This window comes from Dipodomys spectabilis, unplaced genomic scaffold, assembly GCF_019054845.1.
Source record: "Dipodomys spectabilis isolate Male_0828 unplaced genomic scaffold, ASM1905484v1 ptg000119l, whole genome shotgun sequence".
NCBI classification, from domain to species: Eukaryota; Metazoa; Chordata; class Mammalia; order Rodentia; family Heteromyidae; genus Dipodomys; species Dipodomys spectabilis.
Window position 1 is genome coordinate 1,874,773 of NW_024870796.1, and position 21,845 is coordinate 1,896,617.

Genomic DNA, 21,845 nt, shown 5'->3' on the forward strand with positions numbered 1-21,845 from the left:
CTGCTAACAAACATCAGAGAACTGAAGGAAAAGCAGAAAATGACGTGTCAGCCTATGGGTTTGTCTGTCAGTTAGCCAGCTAAACTTCTGAAGTTTTGAGTTACCAGAACTAGGAAATAACTGCCTCTTGTTTGTGGGGATCTGTCTTCAGTGCCTTCAGGGACATGCCTTTCTTCCATATTTCCTAGAGGAGCTCTGGTGATAATCTTAATTATTTGTGTCATCAAGTGTTAGCAAGGAAAAAGCTTTCTGAGTTCTCTAGAGGAAAAATACTCGCTGGCATAAAACAGCTTGCTCCAGAATCTTCTTCCTAGCTCTGACAGTGGGATCAAAGAAACAAAGTTGCTCTATGGACCACAGTTAAAGGTGGATATTTTCCCTCAAGAATGTTGAGATTCTTAGGGGCTGAGGCTCTGGAAATGCAGCTGAACTTAGCAAGTTTCCTCTCAGCTCGCAGGAAGGGAAAGTTCCCAGCCAGAGCACCTAAAATCCAGCCGTGAGAAACCTCCAGAGGGCAGGCTGCCCAGGGCCACAGCTCATGGAGAAGACGACTCAGCAAGTCCTCTATGAGAGTGGGCCCTGTGGAGCATTTCCCAGGTAACTGGGGACACAGGTGAAGCTTGTGCCTTGCACTGGAGGGTAGTTAGTTAACAGTTATATACAAGGTTATTGGCTGGAATCCACACAAGGCAAGCACTGTAAAAAGGATTTGTTGTTGTTGTGTTTTTGTTTTTTGGTCAATCATGGTGCTTGAACTCGGTCTGAGCACTGTCCCTCAGCTCTTCAGCTCAAGGCTAGCACTCTGCCACTTGAGCCACAGTGCCACTTCTTGTTTTCTGGTGGTTAATTGGAGATAAGGATCTCCTGGACTTTCCTGGCCTGGGCTGGCTTTAAACCGTGTTCTTCAGATCTCAGCCCCGAGTAGCTAGGATTACAGGCGTGAGCCACTGGTACCTGGCTCAAGAGGTTTGTAAGTGAAATTCCAGTCTAGAAAGAGAAGACCTCAGTCCTTTTTTTTTTTTTTTTCCCTGGTCCTGGAGCTTGAACTCTGGGTGTGGGTGCTGTCCTTGAGCTTTTGTGTTCAAGGCTAGTGCTCCACCATTTGAGCCACTACTCTACTTCTGGATTTTTTGTAGTTTAGTTGGAAATAACAGTTAACAGACTTTCCTGCCTGGACTGGCTTCAAATTATGCTCCTAAGATCTCGGCCTCCTGAGTAGCTGGGATTACAGGTGTGAGCCACTAGCACCTGTCCCTCTTTTGTATTTTTAAAGGGATGCTTACTTCACATCTAAAATGACTGCTGCTAGTTATACTTTGATCCAACTGGTTGAGAGATTCTAGGTTCTCACAGTGGATCTTTTCGGACAGACTTATAGCATCTTTGAATTGGTGAATAGTTCCTAAAGACATGACAAAAAGTAGTCCTCACTTTTGGCTTACTTGAGCCCATATCTTTGTATGAGTGCCAAAAATGTTATGAATTCAGATATTGCCTACATAGAGCTAAATTTTAGTTTTTTTTTTTAAATTTAATTTTATTTTATTTGTGAACATACTGTACAGAGGGGTTGCAATTACATGGGCAGGATAATGCGTACATTTCTTAGCAAGCATTGCAGCCTCCTCCTTTGGTTTACCCTTCACATCCCTTCCCAGCCTCCCCCCTCCCCCCTAAATTTTAGTTTTATATGCTTAACTCCATATACAAATTTACTGTGGTTTACAACATAGAAGCAGATATTATTTCTTTTCTGTAGTTCTCAACTGGCTCCATTTTCTGTAGTGCTTTCTAGACTATTGCTACTTTAAAATCATTAAACGGGCTAGCGGTGATGCTAGTGTTTCTTACCTTCTGGGATTAAAAAGGATTTCATTAACCACATCCAAACCCTTCCATGGGCTCAGTGGTACACTGCTTACCTAACATGCACGAGACCCGGGGTTAGATCTGCAGCAACACACGCCCCTCATCATACTTTCCATCATTAATGACAATATACTTCTATAATTTCAGGGGGAAAGGTTTACATTTTCTGAAGCTATTTGGTGATTATTTGGTATTGTGATATCTAGGTCTTGTTAGGCCCTTTATTTACATGACAAGTTCACAAGAGTTTATTGCCAAGTAGAATTTGACCAGAGTACACTGAGAACGGTAGCTCTTGTTCTGGTGGTTCACGCCTGCAATCCCAGCAACTCAGGGAAAGTGGAGGTAGAAGATTGAGAATTTATTCGAGGCTAGACTGGGCTTCATAGTGAGAACTGGTCTCCAAATAATAATAATAGTAATAATAGCTCTGAAAATTTCCTGTGTATTTACTTGAGAATGTATTTGTTTGGTCATTTTAGATATATGTAAAAACTCAGTGATGCTTCAGAAAATCTTCGTGAAAGCATGAAAAAAATAGCAAACATATAGTCTTTAATTCAAAATTACTAGGAAACAAAGGATAGCCTATATGAATATAAAAGCAGGTTTTGCTATAAATACAAGAGTTCAGAGAAACAGTATGTCTCAGTTGAGGACTACATGTTCTTGCTGTTGCTTCTGTAATTGCATTGTTTCTTTGGATTTAACTTAGTGCTTTATAACTTTAAAAAAAAAAAAAGGACAATTTCTTGAACCATGTGACTGTGTGACTGGGATTTTGTTAAAGCCATGTTCCCAATGATGAACATCACCCAGGGCTCCTCTTCACACACCTGTAGCCCATGCCTGGATTTCAAAGATCCCTCCTTTTAAAGAGAACCTACAGAGGTCCATGGAAGACACAGTTTTGTACCCACTGACTTTCATTCTTGTAACTGAGTGAAGTAGCCAGTATACACCGTGCACAGATTGACTGTTCAATACTCTTGACAGAAGTTTAAAACAGAACCATGACTGGGAATGTGGCTTAGTGGTAGAGTGAAGCCCTGGGTTCAATTCCTCAGTACCACATAAACAGAAAAGGCCAGAAGTGGCACTGTGGTGCAAGTGGTAGAGTGCTAGCCTTGAGCACAGAGAGGCTCAGAGACAGTGCCCAGACCCTGAGTTCAAGCCCCAGGACTGGCAAAAAAATAAATAAAATAAAACAGAACCAAAAGTACTCGTCAGGTTATCCAAAACCAGCTTCATTTTACCTGTGCCCCTCCCTTGAATAGAGCAGAAATGGGAAGTGATTTCATGCAGAATTAGTTTTCAGAAAGAATACACTGGAGCGCCTGAATTCCTCAGCATGGATTTAAAATGGATTTTAGTTAAGATTTTTTTTTTTTGCCAATGCTGGGATTTGAACTCGGGTCCTTACACTTGCTAGGCTGGTGCTCTTTCTGCTGAGCCACACCTCTAGCCCTCATTTTAAATATTTTGAAGTAGAAGATGGTGCTGAGTGTCTAGTTTTTGACACTGCCTTCTAGCTGCATGTGTCTGTCTGAGCCCTGTGGCTGCACCTGCACGGTCAGTTGCCACTAAGGAAGGAGCGCTTAGGGCCAATGCAGCCCAGGTACTGGAAAATGGCCTGAGGATTTGCCTGGATGCAGAGTATGTTGAAGTGGTAAGTTGCTGATAAATTATTCAACACTAACCCTGTCTGCACTTTCATACACCCTTACTTGCCATAGGACCTTAGTGTGAATTGTTTTTACAGTGTATACAAGATTGTTAAGCGTAATTTATAAACTGTTTACCTTTGTGTATTTTTACAAAGAACAGCTATAATAATAGAAGGTTAAATGTTTTGGAATTGTGCTTGTATGTTGTTTTGATTACATTCTATCATCTTTTCACTCCCTATGAATTTGAGTGTCAGGATTAGAAAAATAAAATGCTAATCTGGTCTTTGAAGAACTCTAGTGTCCCATTCCATTTTTTTTGCTGAGGTTTTTGTTTTGGTTTGGTTTGGTTTTAGTGCTGAGTACGGAACCAGGATCAAGTGCTCTACCACTGGGCTGCACTATATCCCCATCCTCCAATTCTATTTTTATTACCCAAGTGTAATTTTTATTTTGCTTATTAAAAATGTCTTGGACAGCCGGGCACTAGTGGCTCACACCTGTAATCCGTGCTGCTTCAGAAGGCTGAGATCCTGAGGATCGCTGGTCCAAGCCAGCAGGGACAGGAAAGTCTGTGCGATTAGACTCTTCATCTGTAACCATCCAAAAGTCAGAGCTGTGGCTCAAAGTGGTAGAGCTCTAGCCTTGAGCAAAACAGCGTAGGGACAGCACCCAGGCCCTGAGTTCAAGCCCACAATCAACAACAACATGGATCTTGAAAACTGTAAGGATAGGAAAGCTTTCCTTCGTACAGGATTCTTATCTCTCTTGTAAGATTGAAACAACTTAGGGACAAACTGAGAGGACTCGGATGGAACATCAAAAGGCAAAAGATTTCGCTTTGTTTTTTGTTTTTCTCCCTTTTTGTGCTGGCACTGGGGCTTGAACTGGGGGCCTGGGAGCTGACTCTGCTCTTTTGCTCAAGGCTAGTGCTCTTCCATTTGTGCCCTAGCTCCATTTCTGACGCTTTTTTTTATGGTTAACTGGAGCTAAAAGTCTCTTGGAATTTTCTTGCCCAGGCTGGCTTTGAAAGAAGATCTTCAGACCTCAGTCTCCTGAGTAACTAAGATTACAGGCATGAGCCTAGAAGTTTAAGTTTTATCTGCATCACACCCACAAATCTCCTGGTGGTGGGGGGGTTGGGGAGGGAGGGAGTGGTAGGAGATGGGGTGAATCCTTACCAGAGACTGAATAGGTAGATGGGAGGTGAAAGTAGGGGCAGGAATCTGAATCCTCATCGGATTTTTAAACTCTGTACCTTCTGCATGTTAAACATACACTGTACCACTGAACTATATCCCAACAAATGAAGCTACTTTGACACTTAAATCCAAATCTAGAGCCTTTCTACAATCGTCTGTTTAACCTCCCCACTCCTGCATTACTAGTAGTGATAATGAGCTTTTTCCAGCATCATCACATAATCTCCAAAGTTAGTAGTCAGAAATAGTGAATGCACTGGAAAGGCCAACACTAATAAAGTCTAGATTAGTTAGCTCATTTTCTTGAATTTGACTACCTCAGCGGATGCCCAGTGTGAAAAGTACCTTGTTGGGAGAATTTCTAGGAAACAATATAAACAGAAATACTGGGGTCATGGCCCAATCCTCCTCATTGGAAAGTGGGAACAGCCTAGAAATCCGATTTATAACACAAGTCCTGAGCTAGAGATAAAGCTCAGTGGTAAAGTGAGTGTGGCTGTGGCAGCCTTGGACCCCATCCATTATCCCCATGGGAAAACAAAAACCAACAAAGCAGTTCAGGCATCCTTGTCTGTCATCCGGGCACAGGGGAGGCAGGGGAGGAGAATCATGAATTTGAGGCCAACGTGGGCTACGTGGCAAGAGCCTGTCTCAAAACACCAAACAACAAATGAGCAAAAACCAAGATCCTGCACACAGGCCTGTATTTCTGTATGGCCTAACTAGGGATTCAGCTCACAAAGGTCAGGGTCTATATTTATAAAGCCTCTTAATTTCACCCCAGCTGCCAAGGCGGAATAATTTTGCACATCTCATTTAGTCGACAAAATAAGCCTTGTCAGGAGCTAGTGGTTCATGAGACCAAGAAGATCTCAGTTTGAAGTCAGCCAGGGGAGAAAAGCACACAAAACTCCCATCTCCATTTACCAGCAAAATCTGGAAATGAATAAAAAAGCTGAGCAAGAGTATGGGGCTCCAGGGCTGAGAAGGTGGCTCAGTGGTAAAGTGCTTGCCTTGCTTGCTTGAGGCCCTGGCTCAGCACCCATAAGCAAAAAAAAAGCTGGAAGTGGCGCTGTGGCTCAAGTGGTAGAGCGCTAGCCTTGAGCTAAAGAGCTGAGGGGCAGCGCTCAGGCTCAGAGTTCAGGCCCCACGACCGGACCCAAAATAAAACAAAACAGGAGTATGGGGCTTAGAGTTCAAGCCAAAGTATACTTTTACACACACACACACTCAGCCTTACCTTGGAATAAGGATTTTTACTTTGGGGTTCGTATGGAGAATAACAAAGATTACTTTAAGATGCTAATATTAAAAAATTGTGGTTTTGTTTCTTTGTTGTTGTTGATGTTGGTCATGGGATTTGAACTCAGAGCCTGGGCACTGTTCCTGCGCTTTTCTGCTCCCTACCACTTTGAGCCACAGTTCCACTTCCGTTTTCCTGGTGACTAATTGGAGGTAAGAGTCTCATGGCCTTTCTTGCCTTGGCTGGGTTCAAACCATGATCCTCAGATCTCAGCCTCCTGAAGTCAGTATTATAGGTGTGAGCCACCCATACCTAGCTACAATTGTGTTTTTCTTGACTGGTTATCTTATAGGGGCTTGGACTAATAGGTAACAATTTTCCTCTAATTCCAGAACTTTGTTGTCCAAAACGAAGTGCCAAAAAAAAAGGTACTAAAGGACAGAGAGAAGTACTATAGCTCTATTTTGTCTGGAAATAGCAATAGCTCAGAAACCTAAGAGGATGTATACATTACTAGATACTAGTGCCATTTTTCAGTTTCTCCTGACTCCCTCCCACTTCCTGTCCTGGAGCTTCAAATCAGGGCCTGGGAGCCATCCTGAGCTTTTGCTCTAGCCTCTCTACTACTTTGAGCCACAGCGCCACCTCTGGCTTTTTTCTGAGTAGTTCATTGGAGGTAAGAGTCAGAGCCTTTCCTGCCCCCGCTGGCTTCAAACTACAATCCTCAGATCTCAGCCTCCTGAGGAGTTAGGATTACAGGTGTGAGCTACCAACACCTGACTTCTCTTGAACTTTGGGTTTTTTGTTTGTTGTTGAGACAGGCTCTTGCTATGTGGCCCAGACTGGTCTGAAACTTCTAGGCTCAAATGATTCTGTACCTCACCCTCCTGATTAGCTCCTAAATGAGGCTGCTTTCATTCCCTACTGCGGACAGCAGGAACACAAAGCTATTTGGAGAGGTCTCTGAGGTTTCTTCTCCCTAGCTTGTGTTTGGGGACAGACTCAGGCTTGTCAAGTCCTCTGTCAGCCAGATGGCCATGGACCCCTTCTTGATCTTTGTCCTTGGAGAAGTAATGCCTTCACCTTTCCTATTAACAGGTGATTCTGACAGTGCAGGGCTGGGCAAACTGGGGGAGAAGGGGAGGCATTACTCATTACCAAGGATTCTCTTTTTCTTTCTTTATGTCACTAAATACCTTAAGGGCTGGGCACCAGTGGCCTTTGACTGTAATCCTAGCTACTCAGGAGGCTGAGCTAAGGTTCGAGGTTTGAAGCCAGTCCAAGCAGGAAAGTCTTTGAGACTCTTATTATCGAATTAACCACCTCAGATCTGGCAGTGGAGCTGTGGCTCAAGTGGTAGAGCTCTAGCCTTGAGCAAAAAAAGCTCAAGGACAGTGTCCAGCTCCTTTTCCCATTAAAAAAAAAAAGGAATTTGAAGAATATACTAAAAAATGGAAAAGATCTTCCATATTCATCAATTGTCAGGATACATGAAAATGGCCAGGCTATGCAATCTACAGATTCAAAACAATGCCCATCAAAACCTCAATGTTATTCATTGCAGGAATAAAATTGAAAAAAAATCACTCCAAAAATTCATATGGAAGCATAAAAAGTCTGGCATAGCACAAATAATTCTGAAAAAAAGAACAATGTGGGAGGTATTATAATACCAGACTTAGGGGCTGGGAAGGTGGCTCAGTGGTAGAGCACTTGCCTTGCATGCTCGAGGCCCTGGGTTCGATTCCTCAGCACCACATAAGAAAAAAGCCAGAAGTGGCACTGTGGCTCAAGTGGTAGCATACTAGCCTTGAGCTGAAGAGCTGAGGGACAGTGCCCAGGACCAGAGTTCAGGCCCCACGACCAAAAAAAAAAAAAATATATATATATATATATATATATAAAATACCAGACTTAAAACTAAGCCACGGAGCGATACTAACAAAAACAAGGTACTAGGCTGAGCACAGGTGGCTCATGCCTGTAATCATAGCTACTCAGGAGGCTGAGATCTAAGGTTTGAGGTTTGAAGCCAGGCAGAAAAATCCATGAGACTTCTGTCTCTAATTAACTACCCTAAAAAAGCTGGAATTAGAGCTGTGGGTCAAGTGGTAGAGTGTTAGCCTGGAGTACAAAAAGCTCAGTGACAGTGCCCAGGCCCAAGTTCAAGCCCTAGGCCTGGCATGCATGCGCACATGCACACACAATGCTACTGGCACAAAAGCATTCATATAGCTCAATGAACATGAGTAGAAGACCCAGAAATAAAACCACACTGCTATCTGTTTTTTTTTCTCTTTTTTCTACCTTCTTTCTTTTTTGTTTTTTGTTTTTTTTTGGCCAACCCTAGGACTCTCTGAGGCTTGAACTCAGTACGTGGGTGCTGTCCCTGAGTCTTTTGTGCAAGGCTAGCACTCTAGGTGCTAGGATGATCCAAAGTTTGACCCTGGGGGCTTTCTACAAACCTCTCGCACCTTGGTAGTCAGTGCCCAACAAGTTTTCTACTAAATCACAACCTTGACATGAACTGGTAGGCTCTAGAAAGCTCTACAGTATCCAAACAGAATAGTGGACTAAATCTAGGAGTTTGGGGTGAGGACCGCCCAGATTCTATCTGCATCTCCCAATTTGTTACTGAAACCTTGGTTCCCCATACTCAATGCCAATTAGAATAACAAGATCAAGTTTAGGAGCAAAGGAAATAATAAAGGCTGATTAATTTTGCTGGCAAATTAAAATATTCAACGAACCAGGCACCTCTTATCTATTAACCACCAAAAGGCTGGAAATGGAGATGTAACTTGTGTGTAACTTTATAAAAAAAAAAAAAAAAAGACCAACCAAAACCAGATGCCAGTGGCTCATACCTATAATCCTAGTTACTCAGGTGGCTGAGATCTGAGGATTGGGGTTCAAAGCCAGCACAGGCAGGAACGTGTGAGACTTTTTTTTTTTGGTCGGTCATGGGGCTTGAACTCTGGGGCCTGGGCGCTGTCCCTCAGCTCTTCAGCTCAAGGTGAGCGCTCTACCGCTTGAGCCGCAGCGCCACTTTTGGTTTTTAGAGATAAGTCTCCCAGACTTTCCTGCCTGGACTGGCTTTGAGCCATGATCCTCAGATCTCAGCCTCCTGAGTAGCTAGGATTACAGGCATGAGCCACTGGTGCCCGGCTTGAGTGAAACTCTTATAGCCTCCATTAACAAGCAAAAAGCTGCAAGTGGAGCTGTGGCTCAGGTGGTAGAGTGCTTGAGTGAAAAAAGGCTGAGACTCCTGAGTTTAAGCCCAAGTACCCATACAAAAAATAAAAGGACGGAAGACAGAAAGATGGAAAGCAAGACAGAAAGCAAGCAAGCAAGAAAGGCTAGAAGGAAGGAAGGTAAGAAGAAAGGAAGCAGGAAGGAAGGAAAGAAGGAAGGAAGAGAGGGAGGGAGGGTGCGAAGGTAGAAAGAATTACTTCTTGTAATTAGGCTGGCTGTGGCAGAGGTCAAGCCCACCCATCCATCGGCCTCTAAGGGCTGTCCTTCAGTAAGGAAGGGACTCCCATATGATGCCGCCGGCCGTGGGGAACCATTTTATCTGGGCCAAAGATACAACAAGCACCTGACACCAGAAGCGGGCAGTCTCCCAGAGCCTCCAACATCCCCAACTTGACTGTCCCCAGGTGAGGGGACGTTTGCTGACTCACTTTTCTTCCTTGGCTTCCCCTTGCAAACCGTTGGCTGCCCTTTCTGCAGTCCTGTGTGGTTCACAACATTTAATCCGAAGCAATGGAATATTCCTTGGCGTGGAAGGGTGGAGGCGGAAGTCCAGCCCCCGGCTACCTCCAAGGCTCTCAGGTTGCAGGGTTTCAGGTGTGTTGGAGGAACATTGCTGAGGAGAGCCCCAGGCACGCAGAATGCTGGACAGCTGGCAACACGCATGCTCTGAGCTGCGTTCCCTGTGCCTACCAGCTGTTTGCAATCAGCCCCAGCTCTGCCCCCCAGATCATTGTTGTTCTGTCTGGTTGGGCTTAAGAAAGGCCCAGGAGCCAGGCGCTGATGGCCCACACCTGTAATCCTAGCTACTCCAGAGACCGAGATCTAAGGATCGTGGTTCAAAGCCAGCCTGGGACATTCATCTCCAGTTAACCACCAGAAAACTGGAAGTGGAGCTGTGGCTAGCCTGGAGTGAGCAATCTTAGGGACAGCACCCAGGCCCAGAGCCCAAGCAGGGCTCAGATTTCAGTAAGTTCAACTGGGCAATTAGATCCTTCTGGCCACCTCGCCTCTGCTCTGCCTGCTGCCCAAGCCACTGCCTCCTGCCCTTCTCAAACACCTTGAGGGGCTTAATCAGATGCTCCTGATCTCGATCCTTCAGCAGTAGCATCTCTGACCTGCCGGCTTTCAGCTTCAGACACATCCTGTTCCAATTATCTCCAATTAAACAGCCAAAAAACCCCCAAAAGATGGTGTGTGTATGACTCAAGTGGTAGAGCACCAGCCTTGGTTAAAAAAGCCACACAAGAGCACAAGGCCTTGAGTCCAAGTCCCTATTAAAAAGTAAATTAGGCAGGGTTTGGGTAAAAGCGTGGCTGGCATCATGTCCAGCCTCAAAGCGGGCAAGAAGAAGGCCCTGAAGCATCCAACAAGCAGGCCAAAGAGATGAATGAGAAAGACAAAGCCTCCAAACAGACACAGAAAGATGAGCAGAAGAAACTAGAGGAACTGGAAGTGAAGGCCAGGTGGGAAGGGGCCCTTGGCCCCAGGTGGAATGAAGAAATCTGGCAAAAAGTAAGCTGTTCCTTGTCCCTGAGATGATGGTGACCCTTGATTTCATTCCCATTAAACATCTGGATTTCCTGCATAATGTCTCTGCCACCTATAGGTAGAATGAAGTTTTGTCTATGAACTTTAAGAGCAACCTTTCAAAATAACTCCTGCAGTGGCTCAGTCCACTGTATCAGCCATTGCTATCTTAGCTGTAAATTTTAAAGTAAACCCAGCCTGGATCCCTGCCAGAGTCTCCTTTGTCTACTTTTTTTTTGGTCAGTCATGGGGCTTGAACTCTGGGCTTGGGTGCTGTCCCTGAGCTCTTCAGCTCAAGGCAAGTATTCTACCACTTAAGCCACAGCACCACTTACAGTTTTCTAGTGGTTAATTGGAGATAGGAGTCTCAGGGACTTTGCTGCCTGGGCTGGCTTTGAACTGTGATTCTCAGATTTTGGCCTTCTGAGAAGCTAGGATTACAGGCGTGAGCCACCAGTGCCTGGCTCTTTGTTTTATTCTTGAATTCCGTATCATTTTGAAATTAAACCAACTCTTTTAAAAGACTAAAAAAGAGTAAATTAGAAAAAGCAGAAAAAGAAGTAGATAAAATAAATAAAAACAAACCCTGACACAAGTCTTCATGGATCTAGGGGCAGAGCCTGAGGATTCTTCCTCATATTCACAACTTCACAGGCACTTCATGACCCCACACACAACAATTCTGCTTTTGACCCATAGCTGTGTCTCCTAACCCTCTGAATTTAAGGTCAAACAAACAAACAAAAAAAAAAATACCACTCTTAAAAGCACAGCCATACTGGGTGCTGGTGGCTCACACCTGTAACCCTAGCTATTCAGGAGGCTGAGAGCTGAGATCATGGTTCAAAGACAGCCTGGGCAGGAAAGTTCTCCAATAAAATATTCTGAAAGGGCCAGAAATGGTGCTATGGCTCAAGTGGTAAGTTCTAGCCTGGAACCTGAGAAGCTCAGGGACAGCACCCAGGTTCTGAGTTCAAGTCCCAAGACTGGCAAAAAAAAAAAAAAAAAGGAAACGCACTTGTGGGCACATATTCACCCCCACAATGACCAACCAACATGATGATTACGACTCCATGGCTACTGGTGGTCTCTAGATGACTGACCCCACTGTTGAGTGTGTGGTGCCCCAAATTCCCCGGGTCCCCCAAAGCTGATAAACCCATCACCAAATGGGCAAAAGAGCTAAGGAGAGACTTGTAAGAAAAGACCTAAGAATGGTAAAGAAACATAGGAGGAAATGCTCATCATCCCTGGACAGACAAGAAATACAAATCAAAACAACTCTGAGATTCCATCTCATCCCAGTTAGATTGGCCAACTTTGTGAACAACAAACCTTGGCAGGTAAAAATGAACCCTACTGTACTGTACTGCTCATGGGAATGTAAACCAGTACAACCCCTCTGGACAGCAGTCTGGAGGTTCCTCAAAAAACTAAACATAGACCTTCCCTTTGACCCAGCCATGCCACTCCTAGGAATCTACCCAGAACATCACAAGCCAGAACCCCGTGAAGACACTTGCACAACCATGTTCATTGCTGCACTCTTCACAGCAACCAAGTTGTAGGAACAGGTTAGATGCCCTACAGTAGACTGAGTGGATCCAAAACCGAAATGTGGTATCTATACACCATGGGATTTTACACAGCCATTAGAAAGAATAGTATGCCATTTGTAGGAAAATGGATTGACCTAGAACAAATCATGTCAAGTGAGATAAGCCAAGCAAAACAAGTGGTACATAATTTCTCTCATAGAGAGGAGCTAGTTCTAAATACATGGCCCATGATAAATTACACAGGACTCTAGGCATTCACACAGTGATACTAAAGAACGCTCTTGGGAGATGAACACAAAGGCCCAAACGCTTATGTGCCTCTGATCATATAAAATAATCTTCATTGAAATGAACTCCAGGAAATGAAAACAAGTTGTTTTTTTTTTTCCCCTTCATTGCTGTTTTTCTTTCCTTTTTTGGGGGGGGGGGGTCAGTCTTGGGGCTTGAACTCAGGGCCTGGGCACTGTCCCTGAGCTCTTTTTGCTCAATGCTAGCTCTCTAGCACTTTGAGCCACAGCTCCGCTTCCAGTTTTCGAGGTTAATTGCAGATAAGTCTCATAGACTTTCCTGCCCAGGCTGGCTTAACCCTCAATCCTTAGATCTCAGCCTCTTGAGTAGCTAGGATTCTAGGTGTGAACCAATGCCAGGCTTTATTTTTCATCTTGTTTATTCACTTATCTGTCTTTGGGAGGGTTGAGGGGGCACAGAAATGGAGGGACAAAGGGTGAACAAATGCAGCAGTGCTATTCATTAGACACTGTGGCAACTCTAAAACTTGTGGGTGGGGACAAGAGGGAGAAAGTGGGAGAAAGCGAAGGAAAAGGTGACTTTATCCAAAAAAAGAAACCTATTCATTATGTGACTTACATAACTATAACCTTTCTGTACATCACCTTTATCATAATTAGAAAATAAAAAAGATCCCCAGGTCCCCTACCCACCCAATACAAGAGAGCCTTACACCAGCCAGCACAGAAAACATCGCTTTATTAACTGCATTTGCCAACAAATGAGGAGTGTCGAGGGGTCCTCAGACACAGACCCTGGCGGGGGTCAGCGTCTAGAAGCCCCCCCAAGAGTGAGCAGGACAGGATGGGGGTTTGGGGGCTATGCAGCAGCAACACAGAACCATGCAGGGCACAGAGGTACTGGCCGCACGGGAGCAGCCGTACATTCTATTGCTCGTTGAGGGCTGCCAACACAGAACAATGTACAAAAAGGAGAAATAGGTCTTTTGCAGTAATGAAAAATACATTTTTTTCTCTACAAAGGAATCTTTTCTAATACAAGAAAATAAATATTGCAACATAAGCCAAAAATAATTTAAAATTGCTCTTTTCAATATATTTTCAATATTTCTCTTGTATATTAACAAATGGCACATCACTTTTCTTTGAAGCAAAGACAGAAGGGGTCTCCTCCTGTGACATTCATGTTATTTCCCCCCCACACTGCCACCCTCCCTCAACACCCCCCCCCCAACCATTTGGACCACAAAAGGGTTTTGTGTCTCTGAGGGAGGGGACAGGAAGTTAAAGAACAACCAAAGGTCAGGCCAAGGGCTGAGCATAGATGCTTCCCCCAGGGATCTTGCTACCAGGATCCAGATTGTTCTACAGAGCATGGGCCCCATCTGGCAGCGAACAAGGAAATGCCGGTCCAGCTGTTGCCAGTATTAGTTACCATGGGGCAGCCAAGTCTCCAGATATACCCCTGAACTGGTATGTGCCCACACTGGCCATACCATACCCTAGGTGGCCTCTCCCCAAATCGGAGGCCTTTTACATGATACCCGCTGCCATCGTCAGAGCGCATTTAATAAAATAAACACATCTTCTACCTTTCTTCTCCTTATTTCAAAATACACTTACGATACACAAAAATACTTTCCTTAGAGGGAGGGAAGGAGGTGGACGGTGGCCAGGATGGGCAAGAATGAGTTAACAGAGTGGTGGCTGCCTCTCTGAGAAGCAGCGCTGAAGGTGGGTACGAGAAAGATCTGCCCCTAGGCTGGAAAAGGATCCTGCCAGGGTCATAGGGGTGCCAAAGCTGTCTACATTGTAGACGTGGCAGGAAGAGGGCAGGGGCTGGTGGCTAACAGGGAACGGGCTGAAGGGAACTGGGAGGAAGGAAACTGATACCCCTCATCCTCCTTGTGGCCTGGAGGACTTCCTGGAGGTGGTGGACAGCTGCCTGATGAAGACTGGCCTGGAAGTGAAAGGATTCTGGTCTCGTAGACACCTGGAGTCTGGCCAACAGGACATGGGCCAGAAGGAGGAGAGAGGCCAGCATCCAAAGCCAGACACAGGCCAGCCATCCATCTGCCTGTCTGCTTGGTCCTGGAGCTTGGCCAGCCCCAAAGCTAGAGACCAGATTCCTTCATCCCCTACCCACAGCCCAGCCCCTGCTGCCCCAGAATGCCACAAAAGGGTGAGGGACCCGCAGTGAGATCACAGCTGCATCCTAAGCCCTGTTAGCCACTCGAGCCCTGGCAGCGTTTGGTTGTTCTTTAACTCACCCCTTTGCTCGTTACAGGGTCAGACCAAGCAAGCCAGAAGACAAGGTTTTGACCCATAGTGACTGAAAGCACAGGGAAGAAAGATCTGTTTGAAGGCAGTAAACAGAGACTGGGGGTGGGGATGCTGATGACAACACCACACTATTGCCAAGGCGGGCGGGTGGGCAGACTAAGTCTACGTGGTAGCTCATGCCATCCCCTAAAGCGCCCAGGATCCTTGGAGCCCACCCCATGCTCTCAAGAGTCCACTTGGCTCAGACAGATGGGTCTGATGCCTCTGAACTGGAAAGAAAACAAAAACAAAAAAGTCATCATCTTTGTATCTGTATTCTGTGAACTGTCAGGAATCCAATGCCACTGTCGTACCTTTGGATAGGTTTTGCAGTCAGGGTGAGTAGACCAAGCCGTCCCCTATTCCGCATTATTTGCTCTTTGTGCATTTGCGTGGGTAAACAGGTGTCAAGACAGGTTCCCACGCTGGCTTCACAGTCAGGACCCCCCCACTCCCCACTTCCCGCCTGGGGGGGGGTGTATGTGTGTCTCAAAAGAAAAAAAAAAAAAAAAAAAAGAGTATAGGAACGCTCACAGTGGCCCAGCCCAGGGTCTGAAATCCAACGGCCAGCAACAGCAGCAGAAGCAGCAAAAGCCCCTTCCTCCCAGGGCCTGGGGTTCAGGCCTGGTCTTACTTCTCCGTGGATTGCGCCGTGACTTGTGTGTCTGTACTTTTGTTGCGTAAGAACTCCATTGAAAGAAGTCCAAGTGACAAGTTGTCAGGCCCAGACTGTGCTGTGAATTATGGTCAAAATATTCTTTGGCATCCACAGAGTGATTCGACTAATTTCACTGGACTTTTCCAAGGTTTCTGGTTGGAGAAGTTCTGGCTTTGTAACTTTTTTTTTTTTTAATTTTTTTTTTTTTATTTATTTTTTTAAACCAGTGGTGGAAGTGACCCAGGAATCATTGATCAAAGCAAAAAAGAAAAAAAAAAAAAGAAAAAGAAAAGAAAAAAAGTTCACGGAATTCCTTTTTGATTTGTTCCCTGAGCTATCACCCTGGGGCCACTCCATTGAAACTCTTCACAACAACCTGGGACTTGGAAGGGGGGAGGGGGAGAGAAGGGGGGAGGGGGGAAGGAGGGGATGGGGTGGGGAAGAGGGGTTAAGGCGCCAAAGGGATGGAGGAACATAGGAGCATCCAGCAAGTCTTCAACTAGCCCCAGCAGGCCAAAACTGGCCTGCCTTGGGCCCCGGGATCCCACTGCTTGTTGGAAGGAGACGTTTCCAGAAGGAAACAGAGGAAGAAGCTCATCTCTTTAACAGAACTAGGTAATTTGGAAAGGCAATGGTCTGGTCTGGCCAACTCCAGAGAGGAGTCATCAGACTTCAGCGGAGGCTGCCCCGAAGGAAGGAAGGAAGTTGGAGCCCCCAGAGTAATTCTCTGCAGTGGGCTGGTCTGAGCCCCACATCCCCGGCCCTGGCTGGGCACTGGGCCTCACTAGGAGCCCTCCACCTGCACTGGTGGCTGGCTGTTTGGGGGAGTCCCCTGAGTAAATGGCAACAGCTAAAGGAAGGATTTTGGGACATCCCTTCCCAGAGCCGCTGGGCTGGGCACTGGCAGGGGTAAAGCAGCAAGAAGGGGAGGGCGGCAAGGGGGGGGCAGGCCTTACGATGATATGGGTTGGTCAGGAACCAGTTGGGCCCCCTGCACCCCCTCAGTGCTTTCTCATATAAACTCGTTGTGCTTGTTTACAGTGAGTAGACTCTGGTACACTTATTATACTTCCTTGGGGATCAGTAGAGTGCAGCAGGACCCCCTCCAAAGAAAAAAAACAAAAACAAAAAAAGTAGGCCCCAGTACAATTTGGGGGCAAGGCGGGGCAGGCCCATCTGCCATAAAATAATGCCCAAACGACAGTCTGTGTCACCTAGTGGCAGCGGGCAGGAGTCCTGAGCTCTTCCTCACCTTACCTACACCTAGCCAGAAGCCCAGCAATGCTTCATGGGCCAGGACAGGGGTGGTACAAGGCCTGGCACAGTCCCTGTGACCAGAGCCATGGAAGAAATCCTAATGTCCTAGGCCAGCACAGAGGAAAGACAACAGTGTGGAATTCAAAACTCTCTCTATATTAAAAATAAAACCACAATAGAGTGGCAGCGTCAGGGAGTCTGGGACACTCAGCAGTTGGAAATGGCAGTTGTAATCGGGCTGAGGCCTTATAGGGGTCAAGGGCAGGGCCCGGGGTATGGGTAGGGGTAAGTTAGGAGGCGAGTACCCCCATACGGACTACCTCCTCAGCCCCTGCCTCCCTGGAGCCCCGCTGTACACCACTGTCCTCTGCTTCTACGTCCGAGTCGCTCAATTCCCCATCAGAGAAGTAGCCATCAGCCTCGGTGTCAAAATGCAGGCTGACCTTCGGCCTCTCAGCCACAGGGGTAGGTGGTCCTGTCCCAGAATCGGGCCTGGCACCCAGTGATCGCCGAGTGACCTTGCTCTCACGGGGTGGCCGCAGCCGGCCCAAGGACTTGGGGCTCACCATAGGGCCAGGCACTTGGACATTCGAGTCAGCAGCCATTGGGGCTGCCTCATCCGGAGTCCCCGGGGCCAGTGGTGGGGGGCTTTCCGGGACTGCTGGGACAGGACAGTCCCCAGCTGTAGGGCTGGACGGTAAGTGGGAAGATATCCGCCGTGGTGGCTTCCTGGTCGGGGGAGGCCCTTGCCCGCCTTTGCCATTGCTTGCATCCTGGCTCCAGGGCTTCTTCGAGTGCTTGTCTGAAGTGGTCAGTGAGCCAGGCCCCTCCTGCAGTGGTGGGGGTTTCTTCTTAGAGGGGAGACGGGTACGGCCTCGAGCCTTCCGGGCAGGGTCACCAGGTCGCAGCGAGGGGTCCCTCATGAAGCTGAGCAGGGTCTCCTCGTCCTGCAGGAGTTCCTCTGACAGCAGCCCCGGAGCAGGGTCTTCGCGGTGCCCATTGTTGAGTGACCATTCGCTCATGGCCATGTCTTCTGCTGTGATCTGGACGGATTGTGCCAGCCAGCTGTTGAAGAAGGTGCCGTCGATAGGGAATGAGGTGGATAAGCCTGACCAAGGGGAGAAAGGAAGGCAGGTGAGACCCGCCCTTTCAAGCAGCCCTCGCTGACCCCCTAAGCCAGCACCATGCTTCTTCCTTCCCAGTGTCCCAACTTGCCCATCCTTCCTGTCACCACCACCAAAGAGCAAGGTCCCCGCTCACCAGGACATCCAACCCCAGGACTGGGGGATCAAATGAGACCGCCAGCTCCTTGTTCAATCAAAGTGGCGAGAGCAGAGAGCATTAAACCAAGTGCAACTGTTCAGGATGCAAAGGAGGAGCGGAGTTTCCTCCGCTTGCCACCAGGGGGTGCTGCATCTTATGAGCACTCCCAGAAGCCTCTTATGCAAAAGTAGCAGAAAGTCTCTCATGGAGCCGAGGCTTCTCTTTAGACACGCAAGATGCCCCCTTGATACGTCAGGGCACATTAAAAATAAGAAGCTGGGGTTTTTGTGCAGAAGTGAAGTCAGAAGTGAAGTCAGAAGGGGGACTGTACCCTAAGAGTGTAGACGTTTATGACAGATCTCTTGGGAATCAGAGCCCAGTCCTGAGGCCCCTTGAGGACTGTTCTGTCCAATGGGACAGGAAGGAGGCCAGTGACAATGGCTACAGGACCTGTGGCCCCTCCTCTGGGTCTCTCTGAGTAGTCCTAGAAAGGTTTGCTGGGATTGAAGGAAGAGCCCATTTCAGAGTATTCTGGTAGACTGGGATAGACAGGGGGTTCTGGGAAAACCTAGCACTCAGAACCAGGATACTTCCTGACATTTCTTGTGGTGTCTCCTAGAGCCACCATCTCTACTCTGTGTGTCTGGCTTTACATGGGGTGACGATGGCGTGGGCTTTGCTTTGGCTGGGCCAGTGTGGCCCTTTACTCACCCAGCTGCCCCAGAACTGAGTCAGGCCCAGCCTTTACTTTCTCCTTCTTCTCAGGGCTGCTGCCCTTAGGACCCTCGCGGCCTTTCCTCTTAGAGTCGCTCTTCTTACCCTTCGCTCTCTTTCCGGACTGCTCTGTGTTGGGGAAAGTGAGGCAGAAGGTTACCCGGAGCAGCCTTGGTGAGGACCAACATTACCCAGTTGGCACGCAGCAGTGCTCATCCAGAACTCCCCACAGCTCCAAGGTCAGAGCCACAAACCAGGAGCACTGTCAGCTGGTGAAAGACAAGTACAGTGACATGCCACAGGTATCCTCTGGGGATAATAGAGGACTCAGGAAGTCCTGATGGATGAATAGTATGTCTGGACTGGCAGGGCCTTGAGTCCAGGAATGCTACTTTCAGCTTTTTGCTGGTTAACTGGAGACAAGATAGTCTATGGACTAAAGCCCTGGCAGGTTTTTAACCGTGATCCTCCGATCTCAGCCTCCTGAATAGTTAGGATGACAGGCCTGAGCCACCAGGCTTTGTCTCTCAGTCTGCTTCTGAGGTCAGCAGCAGATGGGAAGGTTCAGGATTTCCTTGGGTCAGGGAGACCTTAGTGGCCTTGAATCCTCCCCAGCATCTCAGCCAGAGATAGGAGAGCTTCCTGAACAAGGCAGAATGTCAAGGGATGTGGCCCAGCTCAGCTCTGCTGTTAGTTGTCAGAGTAACTCAAGCCAGGGCTTTGTTTCCTCACATGTGATCAGCTGGGGATGAGGGAGGCGGGGGGGAGGGGGGCAGCAGGAGCTTCCTCACTGCTCTGAGTCAGTCTAGACTCCTCCTCCAGACCACAAGGCCTTGCCCAACTTATTCTGGTTACCCTACAGTCTCATCTTAAGCACCTTGTTTCCCTCAGTTGCAGCCGTATCAAGGTCTTTCCAGTTTCCCCACCAAGACATGCTTTAGTCTGCAAATACGCTTTCTTGTCTGTCCTTCATCTGGTTTGGATCAAGGCCCTAATACCACCTTTAACCTCAGCCCATGCTTGTCACCTGCACCCCACGTCAGGCTCAAACCAGTTTTCTGTCCAAAATTTGCCTCATCCTAAACTGCCAAGTCCCCAAACCCAATGTGGAGGTGTGGACCCAGTACTTGAAGGCACTGCTTCTGCCCTGTAAGCACCCTGGGGTGCCTCTTCTGCACAGAAATGGGTGGCCCATGCATTGAGATGCTGCTCATGTCACTGCCACTGACTGCACAACCTGGGCCGCCGCTTTCCTTTCTCTCCAGATGGTAAGCTCCACGAGGGCAGGCACTCTGTCCGTGCTCCGTCAGCCATCTGCGTGCATAATAAGCTTTGCGTGGTACAATGAGCCCTGACTTAGCAATGTCCCCACACTTGGCCAGAGTGGGTGGTGATTTCAAAGAGTAAACTGAGGCAGCTCAGCTCTCGGCAGGGACCAGTATTCCAGTCATTCTGCTCTAATGGTGTCTGTCTCTAGGAAGGACCCTGTGTCTGCCCATCTCTGACACCAACAAGGTCAAGGTCAGAGCTCCCTGGGCTTTGATTTCTACACCTATTGAATGCATGTGAGTGTAAGAGAAGACCACAAAGGAAAACCACTGGGGCCTAAATCCTGCCATATACGACCAGAAAGAAGGGACACACACACACAGGTTACCTTCTAATCCTGGGGCAGCTGCTTTCCCCAGAATTGACTTGCTAGGCACCAGTTGCTCACATCTGTAAGCCTAGCCACTCAAGAGATCTGAGATCTGAGGATCTCAAAGCCAGCCCCAGTGGGAAGTCCATGAGACTCTTATCCCCAGTTACCCAGCAATTAGTCAGAAGTGGCGCTGTGGCTCAAGGGGCAGAGCACTAGCCTTGAGTGAAAAAGCTGAGGGACAGTGCCCAGGCCCTGAGTTCAAGCCCCAGTGCCGGCACAAATTTATAAATAAAAAAGACCACCAGGCACAGTGGTTTTCAAGGAAGCTCATCTGCCAGCCTGCCTCAGCCTCAATACAAAGCCACTAGGACTCAGAATCTCTAAGGAGCTGTGTTCCAGACTCTGGCTCATTGCCTATCAGCATTACCAGGACACCTGGCAGGGCCCCCTCTGGGTCTGGTAACTGCATGATGCAGATACAAAGTGGAGAGGAGGCGGATGGTCCCTTGTCTCATGCTCATGTCCTGCTAGGACTCAAAGATATATGTATATACCCAGTCCAGTGGGGTGCACAGAAATGGCAGCCACAGGCAGCCAGGAAGGGCAAGTACCTCGAGACAAATCCTGCTCGACGACCTTCATCTGCAGGTGGAATATCTGCTCCTGGAGCTTGCAGATGGCCTGTTTCGTCCTCTCGCGTCTTGTCACCATGTAGCACAGATTTCTAACCTGAGGAAACAGAGACATTTCCTACCTTAGTCTCTGATCGCCAGCCTGTAGGCCTCCATGCACCTGGGGCAGAGGCCATTGCTGTCTCCCTTCCAGGGACTTCTGGGACTCCATTTCCAGATCCTGAGTGGGTCCTGGGCCTCAGCTCCACATTTATCATCCACAACATGGGACCAAAGACCTCAGGCTAAGTCACCAGTGAACAGGGGGCACCAGGGCACCTCAGCCTGGCAACTCTGCCTTCCTCCTCTGGTTTTAACTTCTCCATGATCAGCCAGCCAAGCGGCATCCCACAGCTTTCCCAGCCTGGTTGCTTCTTGTCTACATTCACAGTGTGTGTCTGAAGCTATCTAGGTCTCCCCAAGTTCACCTCTCTACCTTCTAGCTCCTCACTGTCTTTGCCAGCAAAGCAACTCTTCAGACACAAGTAAAAACTCAGTCTGTCCTGAGATAGGCAGGGCCCGGAACCCAAAGTTAGAACGGCTTTGCATGGGCAGTCCCTACCAGTGTCTAGTCTGCAGAAGCCCAGGTCTGTCTACCCGCTGCACTGAACCAGGCCCCAGCTGATTAGCCAAAGCTTCCTCCAACTACGTGGCCACATTCACACAGCCAGCGAGAGAACTCAGCAGAAAGCCTGGAAGCCTAGGGCAGCGAGGAAGAGCCCCATGAAGACCATCTTGCTTATTATAC

The 21,845-nt window shown here is 47.7% G+C and overlaps 1 protein-coding gene and 1 pseudogene across 5 annotated transcripts in view; one reads left to right on the top strand and one right to left on the bottom strand.

Moving 5' to 3' along the window:
- The first annotated feature begins 10,557 nt into the window (after window positions 1–10,557).
- LOC122115501 lies at window positions 10,558–10,854 on the top strand (annotated as a pseudogene).
- Window positions 10,855–13,292: 2,438 nt separating this feature from the next.
- Window positions 13,293–21,845, bottom strand: part of Jade2 (jade family PHD finger 2) — a 50,087-nt gene continuing 41,534 nt past the window's right edge. For all 5 annotated transcript variants that reach the window (XM_042688816.1, XM_042688813.1, XM_042688815.1 and 2 more), the window contains 3 exons: window positions 21,038–21,155; window positions 18,782–18,913; window positions 13,293–17,915 (listed from right to left, as the gene is read on the bottom strand). In XM_042688816.1, the coding sequence (XP_042544750.1) occupies window positions 17,098–17,915; window positions 18,782–18,913; window positions 21,038–21,155 (1,068 nt within the window). In that variant the 3' untranslated portion in view covers window positions 13,293–17,097. The remainder of the gene's footprint in view (window positions 17,916–18,781; window positions 18,914–21,037; window positions 21,156–21,845) is intronic.